At 36.9% G+C, this 26,494-nt stretch overlaps 1 protein-coding gene across 2 annotated transcripts; it reads right to left on the reverse strand.

Annotated features, from left to right (window-relative positions):
• epsti1 (epithelial stromal interaction 1) lies at nucleotides 1-26,383 on the reverse strand. Of its 2 annotated transcripts, XM_048193012.1 has the most exons (11): nucleotides 26,109-26,381; nucleotides 21,790-21,848; nucleotides 18,567-18,650; nucleotides 18,402-18,475; nucleotides 18,225-18,308; nucleotides 17,233-17,306; nucleotides 15,861-15,948; nucleotides 9,611-9,694; nucleotides 9,108-9,181; nucleotides 6,763-6,944; nucleotides 1-910 (listed from the first exon to the last, which is right to left on the reverse strand). In XM_048193012.1, exons 1-11 carry the CDS (start codon nucleotides 26,276-26,278, stop codon nucleotides 780-782), a joined length of 1,104 nt encoding a protein of 367 aa, XP_048048969.1. In that variant the 5' UTR covers nucleotides 26,279-26,381; the 3' UTR covers nucleotides 1-779. The 2 variants fall into 2 exon arrangements, with proteins under 2 accessions (XP_048048969.1, XP_048048970.1); XM_048193013.1 differs by lacking the exon at nucleotides 9,611-9,694 and having other exon boundaries at nucleotides 26,109-26,383.
• Between the last annotated feature and the right edge of the window lie 111 nt (nucleotides 26,384-26,494).

Here is a 26,494-nt window from a genome sequence, read left to right on the forward strand (position 1 = left end):
ATGAGATTTATATGAGAAGTTGTTTGAGACTCACTGTATGTCATTTCCATGTACTGAACTCTTGTTATTTGACTATGCCAAGATAAATTCAACTTTTAATTCTAGGGCACCTTTAAAAATACATTGAAATAATGTGGGCTGATGGCTTCAACAAAAGAATATTCCATTGATTAACAGCCTTGTAGTTCACAGTGGGTTTGTCTTTAAAGGTTTATAAGTAAATCAGTTTCTCTATGTTGCGACTGTTGTGCACTATTTCACATAAACAGAGGCAGCCTTTTTAAATTCATGTAGAGATCTAGCAGGAGCCTATACAGCAATCAGGAAGCTAATGATCTGTATGATGGTTTTTCACTGTCCATCCCTATTGTGGATGAGTTCAGAATTCCTTTAGTCCTATACCTCATTATAAATTAGCCTTTGGATTTTGTGAATGCACATCATTTACATCATTTAGTCTGTGAACTGTACTCATGGGATCCATAAACGTTCCCACAGCAGACTCAAATCTTGATTTATTGTTTTGATTTCTTTTCTCTGTGGCTTAGTGTCAATCCATTTTATGTCAGAACAAAAATAACTGCACAAACTAAAAAAGAAGTTTTTGTTTCAGTTCAAAGGACACTAGAATGTTTTGTTTATGCCCAGCGCCTTCAATAATTAAATGGACAGTTCACACAAAAAAACATTATTTACTCACAAAACAACATTTGGGTGTGTAAATAACAGCCGAATTTTCAGCTATCATTCAGCACCACACACCACACACAAGTGTTTATTTACACATTTAGCAGGTCATATGCTTGCTGGTAATCACCATTACACTCTTTCACGATGTCTTCCAGCATACCTCTGTCATAGTATGGAAACCTATTCTGAAGTTTCATCAGGTTCCACACAAGGTCAGAATCTACAAGAAAAACACAAACAAACTGTAAATGTACAGTAGTTTAGCTAATATTCATAGCACTAAAGCAGAATCACTCTAGGTTGGCATTTCCATGCAAACCAGGCTAAGAACAAGTGCGAGGCTGCCAAACAATTATGAGCAACATGGTCACTTGTTCCTAGAGACTTCAGATCCTGAGTCTCACAGGCACACATCTCTCCAATAATATGCAGCTACGCAGTGCAAGATTGACCTCCCTGCTGGTTCATCTGGTTCATGGAGCAGGACAGACAGGGTGGGAGAACTCGTCTCCACCGCAGTGCTTCTGCCAGCCTGTTCCGCAAACAACGGCATCTTGATCCCACACTAAACCACACACTAATGGACAAAACTAGCACTATGGCAGACAAATGTCCCATACACACAGATCCCAGGAATGCCGGATATATAGGAAGGCCGTGATTGGACACAAAGGCCCCACATAATGCAACAGAAAATTGTGAAAGGATGGTAGAAAACTAATTGAAACCGACAGAATAAGTGGCGTTCAATGCCGTTGGCAGACGCTCAGATGAATGCATACATTTTAACGCTATAGGCTTTTACTCGAACTAATGCCTTGCTTTACCAGTTGAGCTACAGGAACTTAATTGAAGGTAAAGTGTGCATTTTTTATCCGAGTTTAATATGAAGAGTCAACTTTAAGTAATCTATTCGTAGGTTGATTTATGGGTGGAGTTGTTCGGAAAATGGAAGTCATTATTTTTCCAGTTCAATTCAGTGATGTTAGATGTGCAGAAATAATACACTTCACCTTTAAGTACACTGCTAAAATTACTAGGATATTAAGTCATGCTGTCTGAAGAAAAAGGAAGCTTAAAATAAGAAATATCTGCCAATGGGGTAAGACAAAGGCTACGTTCACACGGCAGCAGAATAAGCTTGTCACACACACATTCACACTGTCAGTTTTTGGGATTGACAACTGAATTTACTTACAGGTTTGAGTCATGAAATGTCCCGTTCAAACAGCAACGGGAATCAAGCCTGTATTCGCTTACCAGTAACCATAGCGACAGTGACCGAAGGAATATCAAAGATGGTGACGTCCATAAAGCTGAAAAGTCTTATCACTTTTCAAGTTCATCCATCAAATCTTCATTAACTGACAGCAGCTTTTATATATGGTGGAGAGCGGGGCATTGTAGATCTCAAAACTGATGGGAGCAGCACCGGTGGACAGCAGTGACCGGATCTAAAACCTTTTGATGATACACAGCTCATCTCTCCGTCGCTGTAAGTTACTGAAAGTAAAACCACACACAAAAATCCCCAACACGCGGTAGACACAGGTTTGTGCTTCGCAGAGCAGTTCTCTCTCGCTGTATGACGTGACAGAGCTGTCCAGTTCCGATCACACTACGCAGGTTTTCTGATTGATTTTACAGGTGTGAACATACCGTATTAAGAAGTCAAATACAGGATGTTTACATTTGTCATAAAACAAGACTTAATATCTTAGGTCATTTAGCATCTCATGTAAACGTATCTTGATTTAAGAATGTTTAGATATTTCCTACTGGAAAATAAGACAAATACTGAGAAAGAACATTTTGCAGTAAATATACAGCTTGAATTTGGTGTAGCTGGATTCAGTGGTGTGGTTAAACAGAGAACGCTTAGTAACTCATCCTTCAGCCTGAGAACTGTGCTCATGGAAGCATCATTAGCCAGGGCAGGTCCTATCTCTACCGTGAGTAAGCCGAACCGCAGCCAGACGAGAGGTCATTCTGAGACTCTCTTGGTTCGGAGACAAACACATCTAATGTTTCTGGTAATCAGAGACAGAGGTGTGAGTTTGAGAATCAGAAGACCTGGCTGACCCCAAACCTCAGCTGAGGATACAACCTTTGGTCCTTGCCGTGATTCAGACGTAAGTGATGCTGAACACACAAACATAATGTATCATTAGGCATCTGAGAAGATATACAGACGGTTTAAATGTGAATGGCACAATAGTCCCACGCCGTCACATGGGCTCTGCAGATGGGAAAGCTGGCCATTACAGTCACACCTCTTGGCAAAAAAAGGTGAAGAACTCCACATATGGAGCTAGATTCAGGCTCAATAGTCGGACCGTACGTCATTTCCAAAACCCACTTAGGAGGCTGAAACATTATGTGTGAATCATACAAGTTCCATGCCTGTTTGTCAGAATAGAATAAACAATAGTTTTTCATACACTGTCATTCTCAGATTTGAAGCAGATTTAGTGTGAGATTGTATTTATAATTTTTGGTTTTCAAATGATCAATCCATCTAAGAAGAAATGTAAACTCTCATTATTTACTGCTATTTGTTTCTCAATGGAACACAGAAGAAATTTAGCAAAATCTTCACACAGCTCTTTTTCAATACTAAAAAAAAAATAAAAAAATATTCACCATAAAAGCACCATCAATGTTAGTTACTATAAAGGCCTATTCACACCAACATAAATGTTTGGCACAAAAATTCTGTCAGATTTTTGCATGCGATTCATTCTTTGACAGTAAATTGCACTTTTGTAAAAGTGGAATAACTTGGTTATCAAAAGCACAAATCCTATTGGCTGGCCAGGTTTCAATGGAAAAGAGATTATACCCCTGTCCAAAAAATGGTTCACATTGACGGCATGCAAATGTTTATGTCGGTCTGAACAGATGCATTAATAGTCATTTATTTAAAGGGGTCATTAACTGCATTATTTTATAATGTTTCCTGGGATGCACTTATAATGTTAGTATGATTTTTACATCAAAAATTGTTATAATTTAATAAAAGGCATTTTTCCTATTTGAACACTCTGTTTTAAGGGGCGTGTCTGCTGTGACACTTCAATGTAAACATGTGGAACTCTCTTGAAAACTTTTAGCACGTTTTTACTACTTACAGTTCTCAAGGTTTACTAATCATGAAAATTGTTGATTATAACATTGTATTTAGATTGTGGCACTACATTTAGATAGGTTGCAGTGATGAGCATGTAGCTGATCAGAGATATGTTGAGTGCATGAATGCAGAAATCGATTGTAACTTGATTGTAACTGCAAACTGATGAATGTTTTCACTATATCTAACAGAGCGAACACAATGTAAATAAGAGATTCGTTGATTCTAGTGGGAGTTTTGGCGAGAGTCCAGGGGCTTCATTTATAAAATGTTGCGCAGAAACCATCCTAAATTTGATCTTACGATCATTTCTCAGATGTGCGTACATGTTATTCATAGAATGAATGTACACACAGAAAATGAGCGTACGCCTCTCTTTAAAGGAATAGTTCACCCAAAAATGAAAATTATGTCATTAATGACTCACCCTCATGTCGTTCCAAACCCGTAAGACCTCCGTTCATCTTCGGAACACAGTTTAAGATATTTTAGATTTAGTCCGAGAGCTTTCTGTCCCTCCATTGAAAATGTATGTACGGTATACTGTCCATGTCCAGAAAGGTAATAAAAACATCATTGAATTGATTCCACTGAATTGATTCCATTGAATCCTTTCATCTGTCGGCGTTGGTAATGCACTTTTACGTCGCCGTGGTTGTTTTTGGCGATTAGGACATGCGCGTCATGCACACTTACGTACCATTTTTAAAAATATAGCAATACCAAAATACAAACAATGTAGAATAGCTTGAATACACTCCGGAGCAGAAGGGGGCGGTAATGCACCAATAAGCTGGATGCCATGCTATGGATTGACAACAGACCCGGAAGAGAATACAATGCTGAATAAAGTCGTAGTTTTTGTTATTTTTGGACCAAAATGTATTTTCGATGCTTCAAAATGTCGTGGATGTCCTAATCTCCAAAAACAACCACGGCGATGTAAAAGTGCATTACCAATGCCGACAGATGAAAGGATTCAATGGAATCAATTCAATGGAAAGGATTCCGGAAGAGAAGACAATGCTGAATAAAGTCGTAGTTTTTGTTATTTTTGGACCAAAATGTATTTTCGATGCTTCAAAAAATTCTAACTAACTCACTGATGTCACATGGACTACTTTGATGATGTTTTCATTACCTTTCTGGACATGGACAGTATACCGTACATACATTCTCAATGGAGGGACAGAAAGCTCTCGGACTAAATCTAAAATATCTTAAACTGTGTTCCGAAGATGAACTGAAGTCTTACGGGTTTGGAACGACATGAGGGTGAGTCATTAATGACATAATTTTTGGGTGAACTAACCCTTTAATCCTTTAATTTAGAATAGCGAGCTGCAAGAATAGCTTAGATTTCCAAAAACCTGCAGTAATCTGACAAGGAAAAGTGCGTACCACGCGTTTTCCACGTCAAAGACTATTTTATAAATCAAATCCGTGCTTACGCATGCTTTATGAATGAGGCCCCAGAACACTCTGGCTGTTTGATTGACAGCTCCAGTGATTGTAAAGGGAGCATTTTTTGATCGCTTTCTATATATAATTTAATTACAGTTTAAATAAAAGATTTTTTTAAACCTACTAAGAGAAAAAATGTGAAGTTGACCGTTTAGTCACTGGTTTGATTTACTGACAATAAACGATTTTAAGACAAAGAACATCTGACTGTACATGAATCATTATATATCATAAATCACTGGTCACTAGTGATTAGACATGTACACATAATCTGTACATATCAAACGAAAAAAAAAAAAAATGACAGATCGTTTCGCAAGATAAGACCCTTGTTCCTCATCTGTTACCGTTTAAAGCTCTTCGAAGCTGAAGAAAGAAAGACATGAATATCTTGGATGACATGGGTGTGAGTAAATTATCAGGAAAATTTTATTTGAAAGTGGACTAATCCTTAAAGGACGCATCCTTTTTGGAGCTTGACAGACATGCTGTATGAACTGTCTTTTTATGGAAAAGAGCTGCATGAAGAGTCGCTTTTTTTCTGTTCTGCAGAAAAATAACACACATGAGGGTGTGTAAATACTGACTGATTTTCAGTTTTAGATGAACTATTTCTTTAACCCACACTAGAGCAGTCTAAGTCTGAAGACAGCATGGCACATTTCCAAGTAATGACAATGCTGCCAGACTGGATCTCGAAGAGCTAACCAGGTTTTTGCAGCAGTTGAAGGCATAAATTAGTCTGTTGTCAGACAGGCATGCCAATGATTCAAGCTTCTCCAAGGCCAGAGGAGTTTACTTTACAGTAGGCTTCAATTTGAACCTCAAAACAATCTGGAGGAAAAACACATCAACCATGCAGCTGGGTGATAAAATTTGCTAGTTACTGGCACATACTGTAATTGACATTAAAGGGATAGTTTACCCAAAAATGAAAATTCTGTTCATCATTTTCTCACCCTCAAGTTGCTCCAAACCTCTGTTCTGCTGTACACAAAGGAAGAATGTTTATAACCAAACAGATCTTGCCCCCCATTGACTACCATAGTAGAAAAAAAAATACTATGGTAGTAAATGGGGGGTGAGATCTGCTTGCTTATAAACATTCTTCCAAATATCTTCCTTTGTGTACAGCAGAACAGAGGTTTGGAGCAACTTGAGGGTGAGAAAATGATGAACAAAATTTTCATTTTTGGGTAAACTATCCCTTTAATCTCTCATAACTCAAGTAGTTTGTATATACAGGGACATCTAAAAGTATCACGTGTCAAGAATGCTGGGGCATTTTTTTTTATTTACACAATATGCTATGCTGTCCAGCAACGGAGGTGAGAGATCTGTTTAATATCACACACACGTGGAAGCTTTGAGAGTCGAGAGTTCGAAATGGAGACGTTTCCAGAAGTGCTGTGAAATGAAACAGACCTAAACACACACAGTGCCATGGCGGATGCATATAAATCTTGTTTAAGACTCACCATCCTCCTCTGCACTGTCTGTATGGACCTGTGATGGGTTGGGTGCTGTGGATAAGGCTGTATCCTGTGGTTTGTCATCATCATCCAGCCAGACATTACTGCTTTCAGGGGTTTGGGTCACGGGTTCAGACACCCTACCTGAATTTCTCGCCTCCAGACGGTCTAGGAAGGCCGAGTTCACCCTGAAGAGAGCAAAACATCATCAGAACATTTCACAACGTGTTCCGAGCAATGGAATACTCCTACTTCATTAGAACAGTGGGGCTTTAACAGAGACCATGTTGAAATCACAAATGAATCTGTAAGTAAAAGAAACATTTTATGATTTTGGAAAATTTTAAATTAGAACTGTTATGGATATTCTAGGTTTCTACCATTGTGAAAAAGAAGTGTGCTTAATTGTACTGAATGAGCACTGGTAGTGTACTTCAAATATTCAAAATATAAAATTAAGGAAATAAAAGCCACTTAAGTGAACTTTAAATGAAAATGTTTCTTAAAATTAGGTTTTACTTTAAAGTACATTTTACATAATGTTTTAATATTTTGTTGTGCTTTAAAGTACACTTATTCTGATGTGTTGACTAATATGCTAAAGCAGACGTAAAGTACTTAATTATAATTTTAACTGTAGCATGTCATTCGATATACTAAAAGCAACTTGCCCTGACTTGTCTTAAAATATGTCAGTGTCATTGTTTTATCTTGAGACAGGTCTCATCTTTTAGTCTGAGACTAGATTAAAGTTCACCCAAAAATGAAAATTTTGTCATTAATTACTCAACCGTAAGACCTTCATTCATCTTCGGAACACAAATTGAGATATTTTTGATAAAATCCGATGGCTCAGTGAGGCCTCCATTGCCAGCAAGATAATAAACACTTTCAGATGCCCAGAAAGCTACTAAAGACATATTTAAAACAGTTCTTGTGACCACAGTGGTTTAACTTTAATGTTATGAAGCGATGAGAATACTTTTTGTGTGCCAAAAAAACAAAATAATGACTTTATTCAACAATATCTAGTGATGGGCGATTTCAAAACACTGCTTCATGAAGCTTTGAAGCGTTACGAATGTTTTGTTTCGAATCAGTGGTTCAGAGCATGTATAAAACTGCCATAGTCACATGATTTCAGTAAATGAGGCTTCGTTACATCATAATTGTTTCGAAATTTCAATGGTTCACCACTGGGGGGCGTGACTTTGGCAGTTTGATACATGCTCCGAAATACTGATTCGAAACAAAAGATCGGTAAAGCTTCGAAGCTTCATGAAGCAGTGTGCTGAAATCGCCCATCACTAGATATTGTTGAATAAAGTCTTTTTTTTTTTTTTTGGCAAGATGAACAAAGGTCTTATGGGTGTGGAACGACATGAGGCTGAGTAATTAATGACAGAATTATAATTTTTGGGTGAACTAACCCTTTAAGCCTTGTCTGTGAAACTGGGGAATAAAGATGTACTTAACTCCTACTTAAGTGGGTCAAAAGGACACTGTTGTTAATCTAATTGCATTTAATATAAATTTAAACTATAAAACACAATTAACATGCAATTAAGTCCTTGAAAACATTACATCCAGTTCACAATTCTGTTTTGATTTCATTTTCAGTCATTGCTATGCTCTGTTTTGCTTGAGTTCCCGGTCATTGTTAGTTTCCCTGGTTGTTAAGTAATTCCTTCACCTGTTCAGACTTCCATTGATTACTCTCCCTGTTTATTTAAACCTTGAGGTTTTTTTTTTTTTTTTGTACTGTGTCGTCAATGTTTAACGTGGTTGTGTTATTTAGCTTATTCCTGTAATCTTTTACAAAAGAGTTTTTCCAAGTTGTTTTGTTTCTTGGATTCTCATGTCGTGCGCTTCATTACAGCTATACATGATAATTATTTCCGTAATTTGTTAAAGTATGATAAAATGTATTTATTTGTCCCCAATTGTGTATTCAAGTTGTGCTTCATACTTTATACAGGTTTCAAAATGTATTTTGAAACCTGTATGAATTCTCCCATGAAACACATAAGTAGCTATTTATATAAAGATGCTCTCTGAATCATCTAAAATCATGCTGGAGAACCTGATCATCAGGTTTTACTCAAACAATACAGTTCATGCAGTCATTGTGGAGTCATTAAAGCAACCAAAATACTAAATGATATGATATTTTTCCAATTCAACTTTCATTCATTCAAATCGCAACGTTGACAATATAATTTGTAATAAAAAAATGGCATCAAATTATAAAAATGCATAATATAAGCATTTTCACTAGTGGTCTCAGAGTCCTTTATTAATTCTGACAGTCATGGTTTTTTAAGCGGTTTGTCATGATTAGGCGCCCATACCGCCGATGGTCAGCTTCAGCCCGTCTCTTCCTGTCCTCCTCCTGTTGTTTTTGTTTTTCCTCCAGAATGTCTGTCTGGAAATACAGTAGTAAGTTAATGAAAATTTCATCTCTAACAGAAATGTCTCCTCTACTTATGTAAAGGGATTCAAGATCTGTGGCTGTAATAATTTAATTGCACATTTGCATGAATAAACAACAATATCAACATGATAGGTCAGACTGACCTATTGTCCTTGATGCATATCAGTTAAGTTAAGTTTGTGTTTGACCGACATAGAGGCATTCAAAGCCACAGAAATACCACTATACAGCCAGCTGGAAAACACCTACACTACTTCATCCATGAATACCTCCTATAACCTAGAACATGGTAATCAATAGCATATGCTAGGCAGAGTTAGTTCTTTTTCTTGGCAAAGCCCAGCTGTGGTGTTCCTGAAGCAAAAGTGGAGGTGATGCTCGTATGTTCAGGCCATCTGTTTCACTTCCTTTATTCTATACCTTTCTCCTCTGCTCCTCTTTCATCTTAAGCAGGGCTGCGTTCTCCTCCTCTCTTCTGGAATCCCTGTACTCATGACATTTACCCTGTGAAGAAACAGTGGCCACGCAATGAAAACTAGGAATGTGCAAAAATATTTATTTTTTTTAAAAATTGACTATGCTGAGTTTCCTGAACGCCCTGAATAATTAGGCTCGTTTCATGTTGAACTTACTTACTTGCTACTTAGATGCTGTTCACATAGGATGAGTTTTTGTGTTCAATAACTTATTTGTTCCACGCTATCTTAAAAATGCAATGCTTATGGCAGGTGCTCAAAAACTTTGATGCAATGGCTAAATATGCCCATTTGGATGTTTGTGGACCACTCACAGTGGCCATATTATGCATATTGCACACAATAATTGCAAGCACTGACAAAAACTGACAGTTCCAATCTGATTAGTTGACTTTACGCTTTTACGCGTCAATGGACATTGGACTTGACAAAATTTGACATCAAAGTTTAGTTTAATTACTCACCTTCATGTCCTTCCACACCCGTAAGACTTTCATTCATCTTCGGAACACAAATTAAGATATTTTTGATGAAATCAGAGAGGTATATTCTCTATAGACAGCAATTTAACTGACACTTTCAAGATCCAGAAAGGTACTAAAGTTTTGTTTTGTTTTGTTTTTGCGCACAAAAATATTCTCTTCACTTTATAAAATTAAGGTTGAACCACTGCAGTCACGTTGACGGTTTTAACAATGTCTTTAGTACCTTTCTGGACCTTGAAAGTGACGGTTAAATTGCTGTTGATGGACGAGTCATATACCTCTCAAATTTCATATCTTAATTTGTGTTCTGAAGATAAATGAAGGTCTTACGGGTATAGAATGACATGAGGGTAAATACTTAATGACAGAATTTTCATTTTTGGGTGAACTAATGCTTTAAGTTCTGAAGTTCTGTGAGATATGTAAGCACTTATATTAGGGATGAGATTTTTCTGTATTTAAGGCATGGAAAGGCATTTTTTTATAAAGCACATTTAAAACAGCCCCTGCCGAATAAAGTGCTGTACAATCTAACAACACAAAAAGATAAATAAAACAATAAAATACATATGTCATTAATGTACTAAAAACATATTTGAATCAGTTCATGTGAGTACAGTGGTTCAATATTAATATTATAAAGTGACGAGAATATTTTTGGTGCGCCAAAAAAACTAAATAAAGACTTATTTAGTGATGGCCGATTTCAAAACACTGCTTCAGGAAGCTTCAGAGTGTTATGATCCTTCTGTGTCGAATCATGATTCGGATCGGGTGTCAAACTGCTGAAATCACGTGACTTTGGCCCTCCGAACCGCTGATTCGACACGCTGATTCATTATGCTCCGAAGCTTCATGAAGCAGTGTTTTGAAATCGGCCATCACTATATAAGTTGTTATTTTGACGCACCAAAAATATTCTCGTCGCTTTACAATATTAATATTGAACCACTGTACTCACATGAACTGATTTAAACATGTTTTTAGTACATTAATGGATCTTGAGAGAGGAAATGTCATTGTTCCCTAGGCAGGCCTCATGGAGCCATCGGATTTCAACAAAAATATCTTAATTTGCGTTCCGAAGATTAACGAAGGTCTTAAGGGTGTGGAACGGCATGAGGGTGAGTAATAAATGACAGAATTTTCATTTTTGGGCAAACTAACCCTTTAATAGTCCATAGATATCATCGTCAGTTCGTACTGCCGATGACAAGAGGATGCAATAAGACCTGTTTTCCTGTTTGCGATGTTCGGCATAAAGCCTATATGTATTAAGAATGATTTAGAAATCTGTTGTCAACAAAAAAGAAGCTTCAAGGTCTTCCTGCAGTTATGTATGTGTACTGTATGTCTGTAAATATACACTGCCCTCCAAAAGTTTGGAAACGCCCTAGAAAAGTGGGGTTTTGGACAATACTGGCATGAATCCTTTTTAATTTGTGATAATTTTGCACTGATAAGGGACAACACAAACTACGAAAACATATTTTATTACATAAACAGTTTATACATAGAAATAGAAGTTCTAATTGGTTCATTGTATTCTAAACTTAACTGGCAATCAATTGTTGAAGCTATTAAGGTGTGCTGACCCAAAAATCTTTTACAAACCTGGGCCAAGTTTAAACCAGTAACCAGGCATCACAGCTGGCAAAGGGGCATGTCTGACTTTGACATGTATATATTGCCAATTTATGTAATCAAAATGAAAGTTATTATTGCTGGTCTTCAATGATAATGGCAAGTTACTTTAATGTATTTGCAAGGATTTATGCTGATGTCGTCCAAAACCACACTTTGCCAGGGGTGTTTCCAAACTTTTGGAGGGCAGTGTACATATATACATACATATGTATATGTACTACATATATATTTTCTGTACAACTGTTCATGACAACTGTTTCAATTAATTATCCCACAGTGGCCTATTATTGTGGTATACTGTATTTCAGATATCTAGGCCGTAAAAAGCAAGTAAAAACAAAACTGCGGTTGGTCATTGTCAATGTCAGTCAGGTGGTCTCTTCCTATCAAAGTAGGCAGTTCTTAGCCAGAATAAGCTGCAATGAGGACCAATGAGACTTTATTCTGCAAGTCAATCATTGTGAACCATCCATGGACAAAACCATACTGGAACCCCAGCCATTGTCCATACAGTGCTACCCCCGAGGGAGAGCCCATCACACATTTCAGCACGAAACTGGGCTCTGAAATGGGTGTTAGCTGTGATGTTACTTTAAGTTTCTCATGGCCCTGTTCAGAAAGATGCTGTAAGGAGGGGCAAGCAGAGAGCCTGGAAGTTGAAGAGATCCATTGTGTGTTTGGTCAGACGGCCTGGGGACAGCAGGCAGGGGCTGCTCTGTTTGGAATGGCTAGAGAGTAAGGGGAATAGGTGGGACGACCTGGGCCTGGCATCCTGGGAAGCCAATACAAAGGATCTTTTGCACAAACAGAGGATATGGTGGAGATTAATCTGTCTTGTGGAAGCATCACTGAAAGCATAACAATTCTCGGTGGCCACAAAACCACATCAAGAACCCGTCTTTCCACAAACACTTTGATCGGCGGGCCTACGACATTTAGGTTGGAGCGTTTCATTACTTGGCCTGGAGGCCATCCAGCCACTTAAGTCAATACAGCAAGAGAAAGCACAATCGAACGGCCTCCTCTCCCGGTAAGCCGAGAGAGCCAGAGCTCTGCACAGAATGCTGTTGCATGCGTTGTGTACCCTGCAGTTCTAATGCACGATCTGTCTATTAGAGGGATTTTCCCCATTAGTCATCCAGAGGGAAGTCCTCGAAAGTCTCAAACAGGGAACAATTTCAGACGGGTTTTGAAAGCCGCACAACAAAACATTCTTTGCTTGACATGAGACGTTGTCGTTTTTTAACAGTGCTGTCAGATGCCAGTTTTAGTGGTTTCTACAACATAAGAGGCAGCCCTCAAACCTCTTATGGTCAGCCCAGCCCCACCAGTCACGGTCAGAAATTAACCAGGGCTCGGCAAATTGCCACTGAATGTGACAGAAATACTCCTGCAGCAAACTCCTCTATTTGATCTGTTACCTAACATTTGATATATTTCATTACATCAAATTCTAGGCCTTTGTAGTGATCCCAGTACTGTTAATACAACACAATGTCTGTCTCAAAGGTGAGCGTTGTGAATGTGCAGTATTTGTCATGCTTTGTGATAAAAAAAAAAAAAAATAAAATTAGCTCTGAAAACAATGAATGTGAAGTAAACACACCCAAAAACCAATAGAGATTTCATTTAAATAAATCAAAAATATTTGCCACAAAAGACAGCAGAAAGCTGTATCTATAACAGATCTAGACAGGTGGAGCTGGGGAGGAAGTGTGAAAATTAAATTTTAACGTCAATGTGCGCTGCTAATAGACCAGCTTGCAGCAGAAAATGTGTGCAACATTTAAATGTTTGATGTAATAATGCCTAATATTTGATTGGTTGAGAGAGATGTACTGAAAAATATTAAGCAGCACAACAGTTTTCATCATGGACAATAATAAGAAATGTTTCTTGAGTAACAAATTATATTTTATTAACGTAGTTCAGGAGGAACAAGTCAAATAAGCTACCCAATCATTACGTCATCTTAATGATTACGTCATCTCAACCAGCTGTCAACAATCTGTAATCAACGTATCTACCCAATCGGCATGAGTTCAGGCCTGTATATAATCACAGTCAAAACTCACCCAAGGATCCTCGACAGTTTCCAGAATCCCTCCACCACCCCGTCTCCTCACACTCTCTGGGTTACTTCATATAATCTAAAAGGGGGGTACTCTGTGTTCGGACTGATTACCGAGCTCGGAGCCCTCTCCCCGGACAGCACGCCAAATACGTTTACCAATTTATTTACCTGACTTATTTGTAAGTGTGAACTCGTGAATCAGCATATTAGAATGATTAATGAAGGATCATGTGACACTGAAGACTGGAGTAATGATGCTGAAAATTCAGCTTAAAATGTTACAATATATTAAAATAGAAAAGTTATTGTAGTTTTTTGATCAAATAAATGTACTCTTAAAGGTGCACTATATAATATTTTCTGTCTGCTAGAGGTCGCTAGAGGCCTATTCAAAACAAAGGCATAGCTTGATGATGCCAACTTTGAGTGTGGAATCTTGGGACATGTGGTCTTCACCTCAACGCCGGTGGGATAGAATTGGTATAGGACTCGGGAAGAAATCATGTTCATGAATGCGATTATTACTGTAGTATGAAGCAGAGCAGGACCGAGTGTTGTGGGAGCTGAACGAGGCCGCTGGAGCGATTGCGCAACATGCCGCGAGCAGCTGAACTTTTATTATGTCACAGTTGCCGGCGCTGCTTCCGCTTTTCCGGTCATGAGTATGAGGTAACGCAGCTCTGTTTATCATATTAGATACATTTGAGAGTGTTGAAAATGATGTTATAATGTTACTCTGCGCGTTCGCTCGGCGGCTGCTGTGAGACACTTGTTGCACACTGCAGTAAGATAGATCGATATTAGAATATCATATTAACTGCTGAATGGCTTGTGTTGATAAATGGCATGCAATTAATTTTAAACATTGTATGATGGACAAAATTCTGTATTACTGTTACTAAAAATAAAGCTGCATCTGATTATGCTATCTTAGCTAATTGACAAAATAGTGTTTTTCTCTGAGGCATGGTGAGGCATGGTAAAGCATGGTACTCGCAAATAAATCAAGAAAATTATATGTAAACAATAAGACTAAACGTGTTGAGCTATATAACAACGATTAGTTGTCTATTAAAACATGTAATATATTAAAGCGTCTTTGGTGTTTCCATGGTTTCTACAAAATAAAACCGGAAACCGAGGGTAACGCGGGTATGCGACTCCTCACACGTCCCGGAGCCATGGTTAAAATTGCAATTTTCTCACGATTTACAAATAGTTGGAAACATCTGGGATATTGTAAGTACTCAAGTGAACAAAATATATAACACTGGTCTAGTGGTTTGGTTTCTGGATATTTTACTGCAAAAATCTTACATATTGCACCTTTAATGATCCTGCAAGCAGACAAAGTGTGTTAAAAAAAGCAAAGCATGATCTATATCTCAGTGTTTGGTTAACACAAGAGCATACTGATGCATACCGAAGCTGTTTAAAATTCAAGTGAAATCATGGTGGTTAGCAGTAATTAACACCTCGAAAGCATCCTGTTAGATTGCTTTTGTCATTGGCTGAGACTCTGGCTCCTTTCCAGGTACTTTCACTCAAACAATACAGGTTATTCCACACCAGTCTTTCTTTTTGTTGAATTCTCACAGACCCATCTCTGCCTTTTGTGTGGCGTGCTCGCTGCGAACTCTGGGAAGTCCCCTGAACTCTGCTTGCCTCACCATTCAGAAGCAGCACTTGCGCATTTCGAACTGAGAAAGCTTTATGATGGACTCAGATGGCCCTCTCCGGCGTGAGGCTAATAAGGAGATAATTGGGGGACCTTTGCAGCAGGCCTACTCTTTGCTACAGTCCAATGTGCCATGTCAATGAAAGCTCTCGAGTGAGGACTGTTTACTTTAAAAACATGTTTCAAAGACAAATCAATTGGTGTGAATTATTCCAGTGCCTCAGGCTCTAACCTCAGCACCACAGTTATGCACAAGAGGCTTGAACACGGGCCTATGGAGCATACAGTTCATTTTTGGCCTCTGTCTTACCCAGGATGATGCTGGTATGATATTGCTTGATGCCATAGAAACGGTACTGCTGGACCTCTCAAATCTTTGAAGAAACTCCTCGGTTTTCCTGCAGGAGGAAAAGACATAATTGTGATTACAGGGATGGTTCGTCCAAAAATTCTGTCGTCATTTACTCATCCTCATGTTGTTCCAAACCCATATAGCTTTCTTTCTTCCAAAAATGAAAAAAAAGTGCACTGAATTCTGAACTATATATTCATTTTTGAGGAAAAGACTGAAATGTAAGTTATTTACCGACTGTTTTGGACTGTTGGATGCTCTCAAATCTGCATATATACTAGGGCTGCAAAATAATATTTGATGTTTAATGTGTTAAAAATAATTCAGTTAATTGAAATATAATTAATTTAGCAGCCATCGTACCAAACGGCATAAACTCAGTTTTAGAGCCTTTCATTTTCAGCAAGTTATGCTGCATTCAGATTCTGATTTCTTCTGGCACTCACTCAAAACAGCTAACGTATGTATTTAACGTAATGTAAATTTGAGTATCATCAGTATCGCAATAATACTCCAGGCTATAAATCCTAATAATCTGCCCAAGTTGAAGCATATATGCTAAATAAATTTGGGCCCACTACTGAACTCTGAGAAACACCCTGTCAAGCTGGCATGGTATCAGATTTATGATTTCCCAGACTAATGCACTGGGCAATCGAATACCATCCCGGAAAGACCAAGCCAGCTGTGCAGCCCATGGCATATGGTGTCAAAGGCAGCACTGATGTCTAACAAGACCAAGATACTTTTTGTAACCAATTGCAATGTGCCAAATTTGAATATACACATATTAAAACTGCATCAATGAGATTTAAAAGCTAAAGCAAAAGGAAACAATTTTTATGAATAACAACTTAAATTTTGGGTTGGTTTTCAAACAAAGCTACTGGATAATTTGAGAAAACTTGGAATATAGTGCAGAATTCATATGGACTGCTGCAGTAATGATGCATTATTGTGATTTTTTTTTTTGGCCAGTTTGGAGCTTAATAGCCTCTGGAATGGAGGCCAGACTGGTAAAAAAATGCTTTCACTGTAGAATCATATGGGTTTGTTGTCATTTGGGTAACTGATGACAAAAGTTTCACTGCCAACAGTGGCTTATATCTGTTTCACTAACTTGTAGAATTCCTTGCATTTGCTTTCAATCATCTCTTGACAAGATCTCTAAACAAAAGGCATATTTTCTACAGAACATGGGCCAAGGGTAAACTTGTGCATTCAGGTTTATTGTTTTTGGATAATGGCCAATAGAGCAGCTTAACATCCTTCTTCCTCCTTTAAACAAATCACACTTTAAATCTGTCATATAGGAATAATGTTAACGTACTTTTGCTTGTCGTGCTGATACCGCTCCTGTCTCTGTTCCTCTTCTTGCGTTGTTCTCATCTTTAGCTTATTGGCCTACAATGCAATAAAGATGTTTGGATGTAAAAGTACTTACAGTGTCCATTCAGCTTAATATGCAAAATGAACCATAAGCAAGCCATTTATAGGTTGATTCTCCAGAAAATTATTCTGACCAGCTGGACATACAGTAAAAAGGTTGGCTTATCCAATGGTGTGAGTTTAGGGCAGAACTATCAGTTCTTACCAACAAATTACAGACAGAGTGTTTGGGAAACATGTTTGAATACAATCAGTATTTTTGCAATTCTATTTGGTGAAGCTAGTGCAGCAGATGTTTCTATATTCTGTGATTCTTCTGTGCTGTCCAAAAAATGCATGAAAACATTTTTTTTTTTTTTTTTTACAGCCATTTAAACACCATGACTTTTTTGCAGTGTAATGGTCATTCAGTATTTGGACAATTGCCTTCAATACCATTCTTACTGCATTTCATTGGCTCTGTATTTGTATTTTCCACAATGACAATAAAGTTAAATCTAATCTAATTAAAAACTTTTTTTCTTTAACTGTTTTTCATTTCCAGCATTCCAGTATTCCAAGCTTATCTACAATCCCGAGATCCCTAAAGTAAACCATTATTACACTACGAGAACTGCCAAGCAGTGACCGGCACATGTTTTAGCGAATGAACTTTGGTGTCTGTGGTTGCTGGAATAATTAGACTCGTCAATCACACAAAGCTCATGCAGCAGCTGAAGTCTAATATCTCCTTTAATTGCAGAGAATATGATAACTTGTATGTTGCCTGCAGTGACATCTGGAGTTATAAAGTCTGAATTACAAAGGCATCATAAAAAACGCTCCAAACATAAGCCAGATGACCAGATGAAGTTTTGCAGATGCATGAGAGTAACAGAATGCCCTACAGAAATGCTGTAAAAAATCAGATGTAAACAATTTGTTGGGCAGTACCTTCTCTCGCTGTATGGCCTTCATCTTCTCAATCTCCTCCTCCTCTGCCTGTCTCTTTTTTCTATCCATTTCCTCTTTCATGAGCTGTGGAGATATTCAAATGTAGTGTGTAAGCATGCAAAACACCACAAGTGTTTAGGAAATTGAATCGGATATTTTAAACGGGTACTTCTAAACCTTTTTTTTCAGCTTTGACTGGCGTGCTTCCATCTGCTGTCTCTGTCTAACTTCTGCCAATGATACTGCACCACCTGTAATAGAATGTTTGCAGCTTTAGAAGTTCTTTCCTTTGGTCTTTTGTGTTTTAGATCAAGACTTCCATATATTTCATCTTCGCATTACCAAGTTGCTCTGGTGGTAGGTGAATGGGACCAGGACGATTCTCTTCCTTCCATTTCCTCAGATCCTCCTCTTCTTTCTGTGCAACTGCAGCGAGAGAAATTTATAAACACAAATGGGATGGTCTGACAGCTGGCTGAAACTCAGGGCTGGCAATTGGAAGTGTGCATGGTGCATTCTAATAAAAGACTATGTTCTACACACACTTTTAAACAAAAATAAAATCTGAAATACACTACTACACAAATTTTGCCCATATGTTTTTTCCCGATTTGCAGTTGCCGAAAGACAATCTGCAGATTTTGTGAATTCAGAGTTGGCCGATCTCTTAGCAATGAGGCGCATGTTTCTGCATGAGTTTTTTTGTTCAGAACAACCTAAAAAGTCTGGTAGTGTGTGAACCTTAGCCAATTAGTGCAGAGGTCTTCAACCCTGCTTCTGGGGACCAACTGTCTAGCAGAGTTCAGCTCCAACCCTAATAAAACACACCTGAACCAGCTAATCACGATCTTCAGGATCACTTGAAAAATCACAGGCAGGTGTGCTGAAGCAGGTTGGAAATATGCTATGTTCACACCATGTCATAATTACTGTAATTTTCGAGATGACCACACGTGACGTTCTACCAAAGACTATAGAAAAAGAAAGATTGTTCACTTCTATTACTTGTGAATGGGAAAAATTGCAACACGCAATATGGTGGAATATGTCCCGCCGTCTAAGTAAAAGAGCCAATCATTGATTGGTAAAGTCATCGTGTCACTGAATTGGCCGTTAGATATGGAGGACCAGGGGTGCCACTTAAAAATGAAAAGAAGAATCAATTAATTAATTTAATAATTCAAACATAAAAATGTATATAAATGATTCACTTTTTATATGGGCAAATTAATAGACATATTTAAAGTTGTTTATTTAATTCTTGTTTTTAAATGTAGTTTAATAAAACAATAAAAACAATACATTTTAAAAATCTTTTTTGAATGTATAAATAAATAGACAAATTTGAAATGGGATATTTAATTCATTTTTTAAAACGTAGATCAATAAAACAATAAGTTCATTAGTAAATCATTTTAAATGCGCATTTAAATCGCTTTTTTTTTAATAGAATTTGGCAAATGCTTTTCTTTCTCTATTTACCAATTGCTTTTCTTTGTCGGTTTGCCAAATGCTTTTCTTTATCCATTTGTCAATCGAGTGGTAAAATGCCATTGGAAAAAAATGTGATATATATATATATATATATATATATATATATATATATATATATATATATATATATATATACACATACACATACACATACACATACCACCCTTATTTTTCATTCTTAATTAAAAATATTATTATGGTATTGTCCATTTGTGATAATTCCAGGTTGCTATGGTTGCGCAGGTTGTTTACACATTTAAATCGTGGCCACGAGAAATTATGTCGTTCCCTCAACATATGACTTTACATCGCGTGGCCACGACATAAGGATGTCGTTACCTCGACAAAATGATCTCGTGGCCATAACTTATTATCACATTCCCACGAATTAATATCTTGTGGCCACGTCATATTATCACGTTCCCACGAGTTTATATGTTGTGGCCACGACAAAACTTAATGAACCGAACATGTCCCCTCCCGGTCACCTTACTAACTGTCCAATGACAGTGAGTGTTACAAGTGAGAGAGGATTGGCTCTTCAAATTAAGGTGAAAGTTGATTGGTTGCTCCCACGTGTGTACTGTCCAATGGCATTTTACCACTCGATTGACAAATGGATAAAGAAAAGCATTTGGCAAACCGACAAAGAAAAGCAATTAGTAAATAGAGAAAGAAAAGCATTTGCCAAATTCTTTTTAAAAAAGCGATTTAAATGCGCATTTAAAATGATTTACTAATGTACTTTTTACTGTTTTATTGATCTACGTTTTAAAAAATGAATTAAATATCCCATTTCAAATTTGTCTATTTATTTATACATTCAAAAAAGATTTTTAAAATGTATTGTTTTATTAAACTACATTTAAAAACAGGAATTAAATAAACAACTTTAAATATGTCTATTAATTTGCCCATATAAAAAGTGATTAATTTATATACATTTTTATGTTTGAATTATTAAATTAATAAATTGATTCTTCTTTTTATTTTTAAGTGGCACTCCTGGTCCTCCATAGTTAGAAGCTCTGGTACCCATAGAAGCCTGAGACTAGCGCTTAGGACTGCACATGCGCATTGGCTCGTCTAGCCTGAAAAGTAAGCTTTTTTTTAAACACTATTTGAACATTTTTGAAACAACATTTATCGCACAGTTTGTCAGATTTTGTTGCTGATTTGAAATATGTTATTTAATTGTGAGTTTACCAAGCAGTTTTTAAGATGTCAGGATTCCCCCATTCAAATAGATAGGACTTGGTCTTGGATGCCCGAAATTGCCTGAGGCGTTGCAAATATGGCTGCCAAGTGAACAGACTTTCCTTGAAAGGGACTTTGGTTCTACTCAGCACTAATATGTATATATATGTATATTGTTTCAAAGCAGCTTTACAGTGATAAGAGGAAAATAATGTAACAAAATTGGTTACACATCCTAATTTAATGGGAAACCATCTGATTTTAAGGTGAAAACATTAACGAGTCAGTGTTTTATATATGAAGTCTCCCTGTACATTCTTACATTGCAAACATCCTGTAAATGATTATTTATTTAAAGCTGGGAATTTTTGCATTTCTATGGCAACAAATTAATCTGCAGCGGTCAGGTACAAATCGGAACAAAAGCTCTCAAAAAAAGAAAGAAAGAAAGAATGAAAAAAAAAACCCCTCCAGTTTAAAGGTAGTAATTTTGAGTTTGACGAGGACATGAACACTTTTTACAAGTTAAAATCTTGTAATTACAGTAATTACGACATGGTGTGAAACGCACCTATAAACTTTGCAGGATAGTGCAGGAGCAGGGTTAGCATATGATGCCCGGTTTTCCCTGTAACCATTTACAAAGTCACCAAGTGTATGATGCCTAGTGTTTTAAAATCTGTTCAAATTTTATTAGTTGTGTAGTGTGTATTCCAGGCTTAAGATAACATTTAACTTCATTAGCAACAACAACAAAAGAAGTTTGTCTTCCTTTGCAGTCACAAACAAACATGCTGAAATTGCACCTGATGGTAACAATTAGAGAAACATCTGGATCACATGAAGATGGAAAATACAACATGTCATGACTTACTCCTCTGCAGTTTGCTCCGTCTTGATTCATTTGGTGGTATCCTGGTGAATCCATCAGCACTGTGTGGGCAATGGCATGCATAGGTTCATTTGGTTTCTGACTCTGTCTCCATCTGTGGTATGAACTTATCAGCTGTCTCATGTGCCAGAAATGTCTCAAAACCAAGGTGGGGCACAAGTCATCTTTTCTTACGTAACGTCAGAATTTTTCACAAACAACTTTGGGGAACTCCCCCTCTATCCCCATCATATCTGAACGTGACACAGTACTCCCGCCCCAAATAATGCAGCTGTCAAAATCCAATTAAAAACACATCTGTATCATAGCTGATCCCCTGACATCACAAATGACCTCAAATGTTCTGCATGATGACATATAAAACAATGATTCATGTGGTATAAATGAAAAGATTAGAATTATGATGATGACGTTAGATAAATCAATAATCAAGTAAATGATCACAACACAAACAGAAATACCGAGAAGAGTACTTCAGGTCAGGCAACAGTTCAGTATTGGTCATTACAAATGATTTAACCGTGTTATACACTGATTAATAGCTCTTGTTAATGCACAACACATTTGCTGCCATTGAGGTATGATGCGGGTAAGGTTAGGGACAGGTTTGGTGGTATGGGTAGGTTAAGGGTTGGTTAAGGAGTCAGAAGTGTACAAGGGTCCATTTGATTACTATAAGGCAACACAGTTTGATCTGTTTATATTACATTGTTTTAATAAGGTATTTTCTTGAAAATTTGATTTGTTTCCTCCTGTTAATGTACGATTCAAAATACAGTGTGTGTTATGTCTTTAGCAAGCATTTAGCTAGTATTTAGCTAAACTTAATTAACCACCCTTTGCACAAACATTGTTACAGCAGCTAAAAGTCTAATGGCCATAAAGATTCTACAACCCGAATTCTGGAAATAAAATGAAAACTAAAAGACTTTCAAATCACATGAGCCAATATTTTATTCACAATAGAACATAGATAACATAACAAATGTTTAAACTGAGAAAGTTTACACTTTTATCCACTAAATGAGCTCATTTCAAATTTGATGCCAATCTTCCAATCTGTGAAAGAGCATGTGAAAAGATGTGGAAAACAGTGTTCCTCAACGTCAAATTGCAAAGGCTTTGCAAATCTCATCATCTACAGTGCATAACATCATCAAAAGATTCAGAGAAACTGGAGAAATCTCTGTGGGTAAGGGACAAGGCCGAAGAGCTTTATTGGATGCACGTGGTCTTCAGGCCCTCAGATGGCACTGCATCACTCATCGGCATGATTGTGTCAATGACATTACTAAATGGGCCCAGGAATACTTCCAGAAACCACTGTCGGTAAACGCAATCCACCGTGCCATCTGCAGATGCCAACTAAAGCTCTATGCAAAAAGGGAGCCATACAATATGTGAACATGGTCCAGCAGCGCAGTCGTGTCCTGTGGGCCAAGGCTCAATTAAAATGGACTGTTTCAAAGTGGAAAAGTGTTCTATGCTCAGATGAGTCCAAATTTGACATTCTTGTCGGAAATCACAGACGCCGTGTCCTACGGGCTAAAGAGGAGGGAGACCTTCCAGCATTCAGTTCAAAAGCCAGCATCTCTGATGGTATGGGGGTGCATAAGTGCATACGGTATGGGCAGTTTGCATGTTTTCGAAGGCACTATGAATGCTGAAAGGTATATAAAGGTTTTAGAGCAACATGCTCCCCTCCAGCTGACGTCTATTTCAGGGAATGCCTTGTTTCCACCGCAGGAATTTTACCCAGGAACTACTCGGTGTGTTTCAACCGCAGGAACCAGGGTCTAAATGAAGTTCCGTGTAAAAAATTCCCCCTCTGAAAGTACTTGCTCGCTAGGTAGTACTTTTTCAAAGTTCTGGAACTTTCGGGGGTGGGACATGCTGAACATGCTGATTGGTTGAGTTCACGCAGCATTTTGATTGGTTGACTCCACGCAGCATTTTATTTCAATCATCGTTTTTTTTAAAGTCTGTTGCGGTGCATGCTGTAAGAGTTGTTTCTATTCAAATCATCAATGGAGTGGGGGGGAGGAATTCCTGGGAAAAAAGTTCCTGGGACAAATTGTTCCAGGTAATTTTGGTGGAAACGTGGCTTATGTTCTATTGTGAATAAAATAGTGGCTCATGTGATTTGAAAGTCTTTTAGTTTTCATTTTATTCAAATTTTAATGTCCCAACATTTCCGGAATTCGGGGTGTAAATGATTAGTAAATGTTTATGATATTGCATATTTACAAATGATGAATAGTTTCAACTTTAGATTGGGTCCTGCAAAAACATGAACAAATTATTAATAATTGATTTGTAGAAATGTGTGAATATGGTGAATTCAGGGCATTTGGGACATTTTTTTTTTTGTCATCGATATGGCTGTTTATAAAGGTACTAATGATTAGTAAATGTTAAAGTGCTACTATTATGGATTTTTGAAAATTACCTTTCATGTAGTGTGTAGCATAGCTCTAAGTGAATGAAAACATCCTGCAAAGTTTTAAAGTTCCCCTATTATGCCTTTTTCAAGGTTCCTAATGTTGTGTTGGGAGTCTCCTACAACAGGTGCATGCAAGGTCAAAAAACACTTTCGTTTTCTCATAATATACATAGGCTCACGGAAAGGAGGGGTTTAGAGAGACAGATTCTCTGAACTGCTTCAAATGAGTCGTTTACAAAAGATTGAAAACTCAGGTGAAATTAAATGTATATTATGAGAAAATGAAAGTGTTTTTTTTGACCTTGCATGCATATAAATCTGTTGTAGGAGACTCCTAAAACAATATTAGGAACCTTGAAAAAGGCATAATAGGGGCACTTTAATATTTGTTAATATGTGTAAATAGAAGTCTACAAAACAAACAACGACCAAAAAAGTCACCTTTACAGTCTGTTGTTATGAGTTAATGAATGTTAACATGTATAGTTTGTGAAGTGCTTAAATTTACTTATTAAGCTATTTTTTTTTACATTTGTAAATGTAAAAAAGGGCATTAGGTAATAGTATATCAACTGAAGTTTATTGACATTTGTTAGCATTCAAAAGTACATTAACAAATAAGCATTTAATCATTGCATAATTTCTGTTAAAATCATTTGTAGATTTTTTAAAAATGCATGAATTTACACTTTACTGACATTTGAAAGCATTTTAATGTACATTAAATAATGATCTATTAATCATTAGGTAATGTTTAATAAGTTCATTAGTAAATATTAAGCATATTATCTCATATTTATGTGAATATATAAGCTAATGATCAGTTAAGCATTATATAATGTTTGTTAATGATTTATTAATGAAAGTTGTTACCTAGATTTTTAGACGTTTTACAATAAATTATTATTTATTGTAGTTCACTCTCTTCCCAGAATGCCCTGGGGAATGAGTAATTATGGTTGCATTGTTTTTATTTGATGTTTGTTTATTATCTTTTTGTCTTGTGATATCATGTCAGTTACAGTATTGCTTCTTTACTCAAAATGACCAGGTAAAACACACGAAGAACATAACATTTAACAATGTGTTCAATGTAAATGAAGGGAATGAACATTTCTCTAGAACTTAAGAAACTATTTCAGATGTAGCTACTCCATTGCAGTAGTGTTTTATACACGCTATAAACAGGTGTTCAATTTTCTAATGATGGCCGACATGACATGACAAAGACATTTATTTACAAACGTGTGTTTTATTATATATACATTGTTGAAATGTACTGTCTACCAGATGGTTGCTGTAGCCTACAGTAGTTATTGTTTTATAATAAAATGTACAATTTATTTTATTGACTTATTGTATTTTTAGTGTTAGGGCCTATAAACTATTTCTGTTTATATAGCTTACTACCGATTTGAATGTATTCGATAATACATTGAAAAATGTTCGTGTGCTAGTATCAGACAAACTTCCCTTTGTGGACAATAAGTATTTCAGTCTCACCTGCCATGTAAATATTCGTACCTGAATTCTGAAAGTTTCGTTTCTCTCGACTGTTTAGACGGAAACGAAACTGAAACCAATGTGGTTGTTGATAATAAACAGAGTAGAAGCTATGCAAATAAATATACGATTTAATCCCCAGAATACCATCAAACACATCGAAATAACGATACATTTTAAAACGTAAATGTGTTTTAAAAGTAGGATGTTTATTTTTTTATAGCCTAGATATATTATTATAATTTTATACATTCATATATCCTATATATATAGCCTATATATTAAAATGCATCAAACGTAAACTTTAAATACATTTCACTTGTCTAACAGGCCTAAACGCTTTAGTTGTACTCACTGTGTTGGCTGATTCTGAGGGTTTTGCGTAACGTTACCAGGTGAGTTCGTCTCACATTCATTTTCATTCGTTTGCTCGCTGTCCGTCATATTGCTCCTTTGATTTATTGTATTTCCTCTATATCCGCCGCTTCTTGCGTTATTACGATTTTGATATGTATATTGATTCATGCTACTATGTTCTGTTCCGTGCCTGTTGACTATTGCATAAACTATAGCAGCTGATCACTGGCAGTGGCAGAGCAGACTGGTGGCAGTATTGGCAAGTCTCTGTGTGGGATTCCCCGCTAAACACCACTATATGCGACATAATGCATGAAACCTTTTTTAAAACCATGATAAATAAATAAAATGCTTAGGGTTGACATTATGGTTTGGAAGTTTATG

This window comes from Megalobrama amblycephala, linkage group LG6, assembly GCF_018812025.1.
Source record: "Megalobrama amblycephala isolate DHTTF-2021 linkage group LG6, ASM1881202v1, whole genome shotgun sequence".
Taxonomy (NCBI): domain Eukaryota; kingdom Metazoa; phylum Chordata; class Actinopteri; order Cypriniformes; family Xenocyprididae; genus Megalobrama; species Megalobrama amblycephala.

What these genes read in the sequence shown, in the direction of transcription:
- epsti1 (XM_048193012.1), bottom strand. Translation starts at nt 26,278, where the DNA reads ATGAATCAATATACATATCAAAATCGTAATAACGCAAGAAGCGGCGGA. An exon ending in CCTACCACCAGAGCAACTTG is followed by an intron (nt 18,476 to 18,566) that starts GTAATGCGAAGA and finishes ATTCTATTACAG; the next exon opens with GTGGTGCAGTATCATTGGCA. An exon ending in AGGCCATACAGCGAGAGAAG is followed by an intron (nt 17,307 to 18,224) that starts GTACTGCCCAAC and finishes ATTGCATTGTAG; the next exon opens with GCCAATAAGCTAAAGATGAG.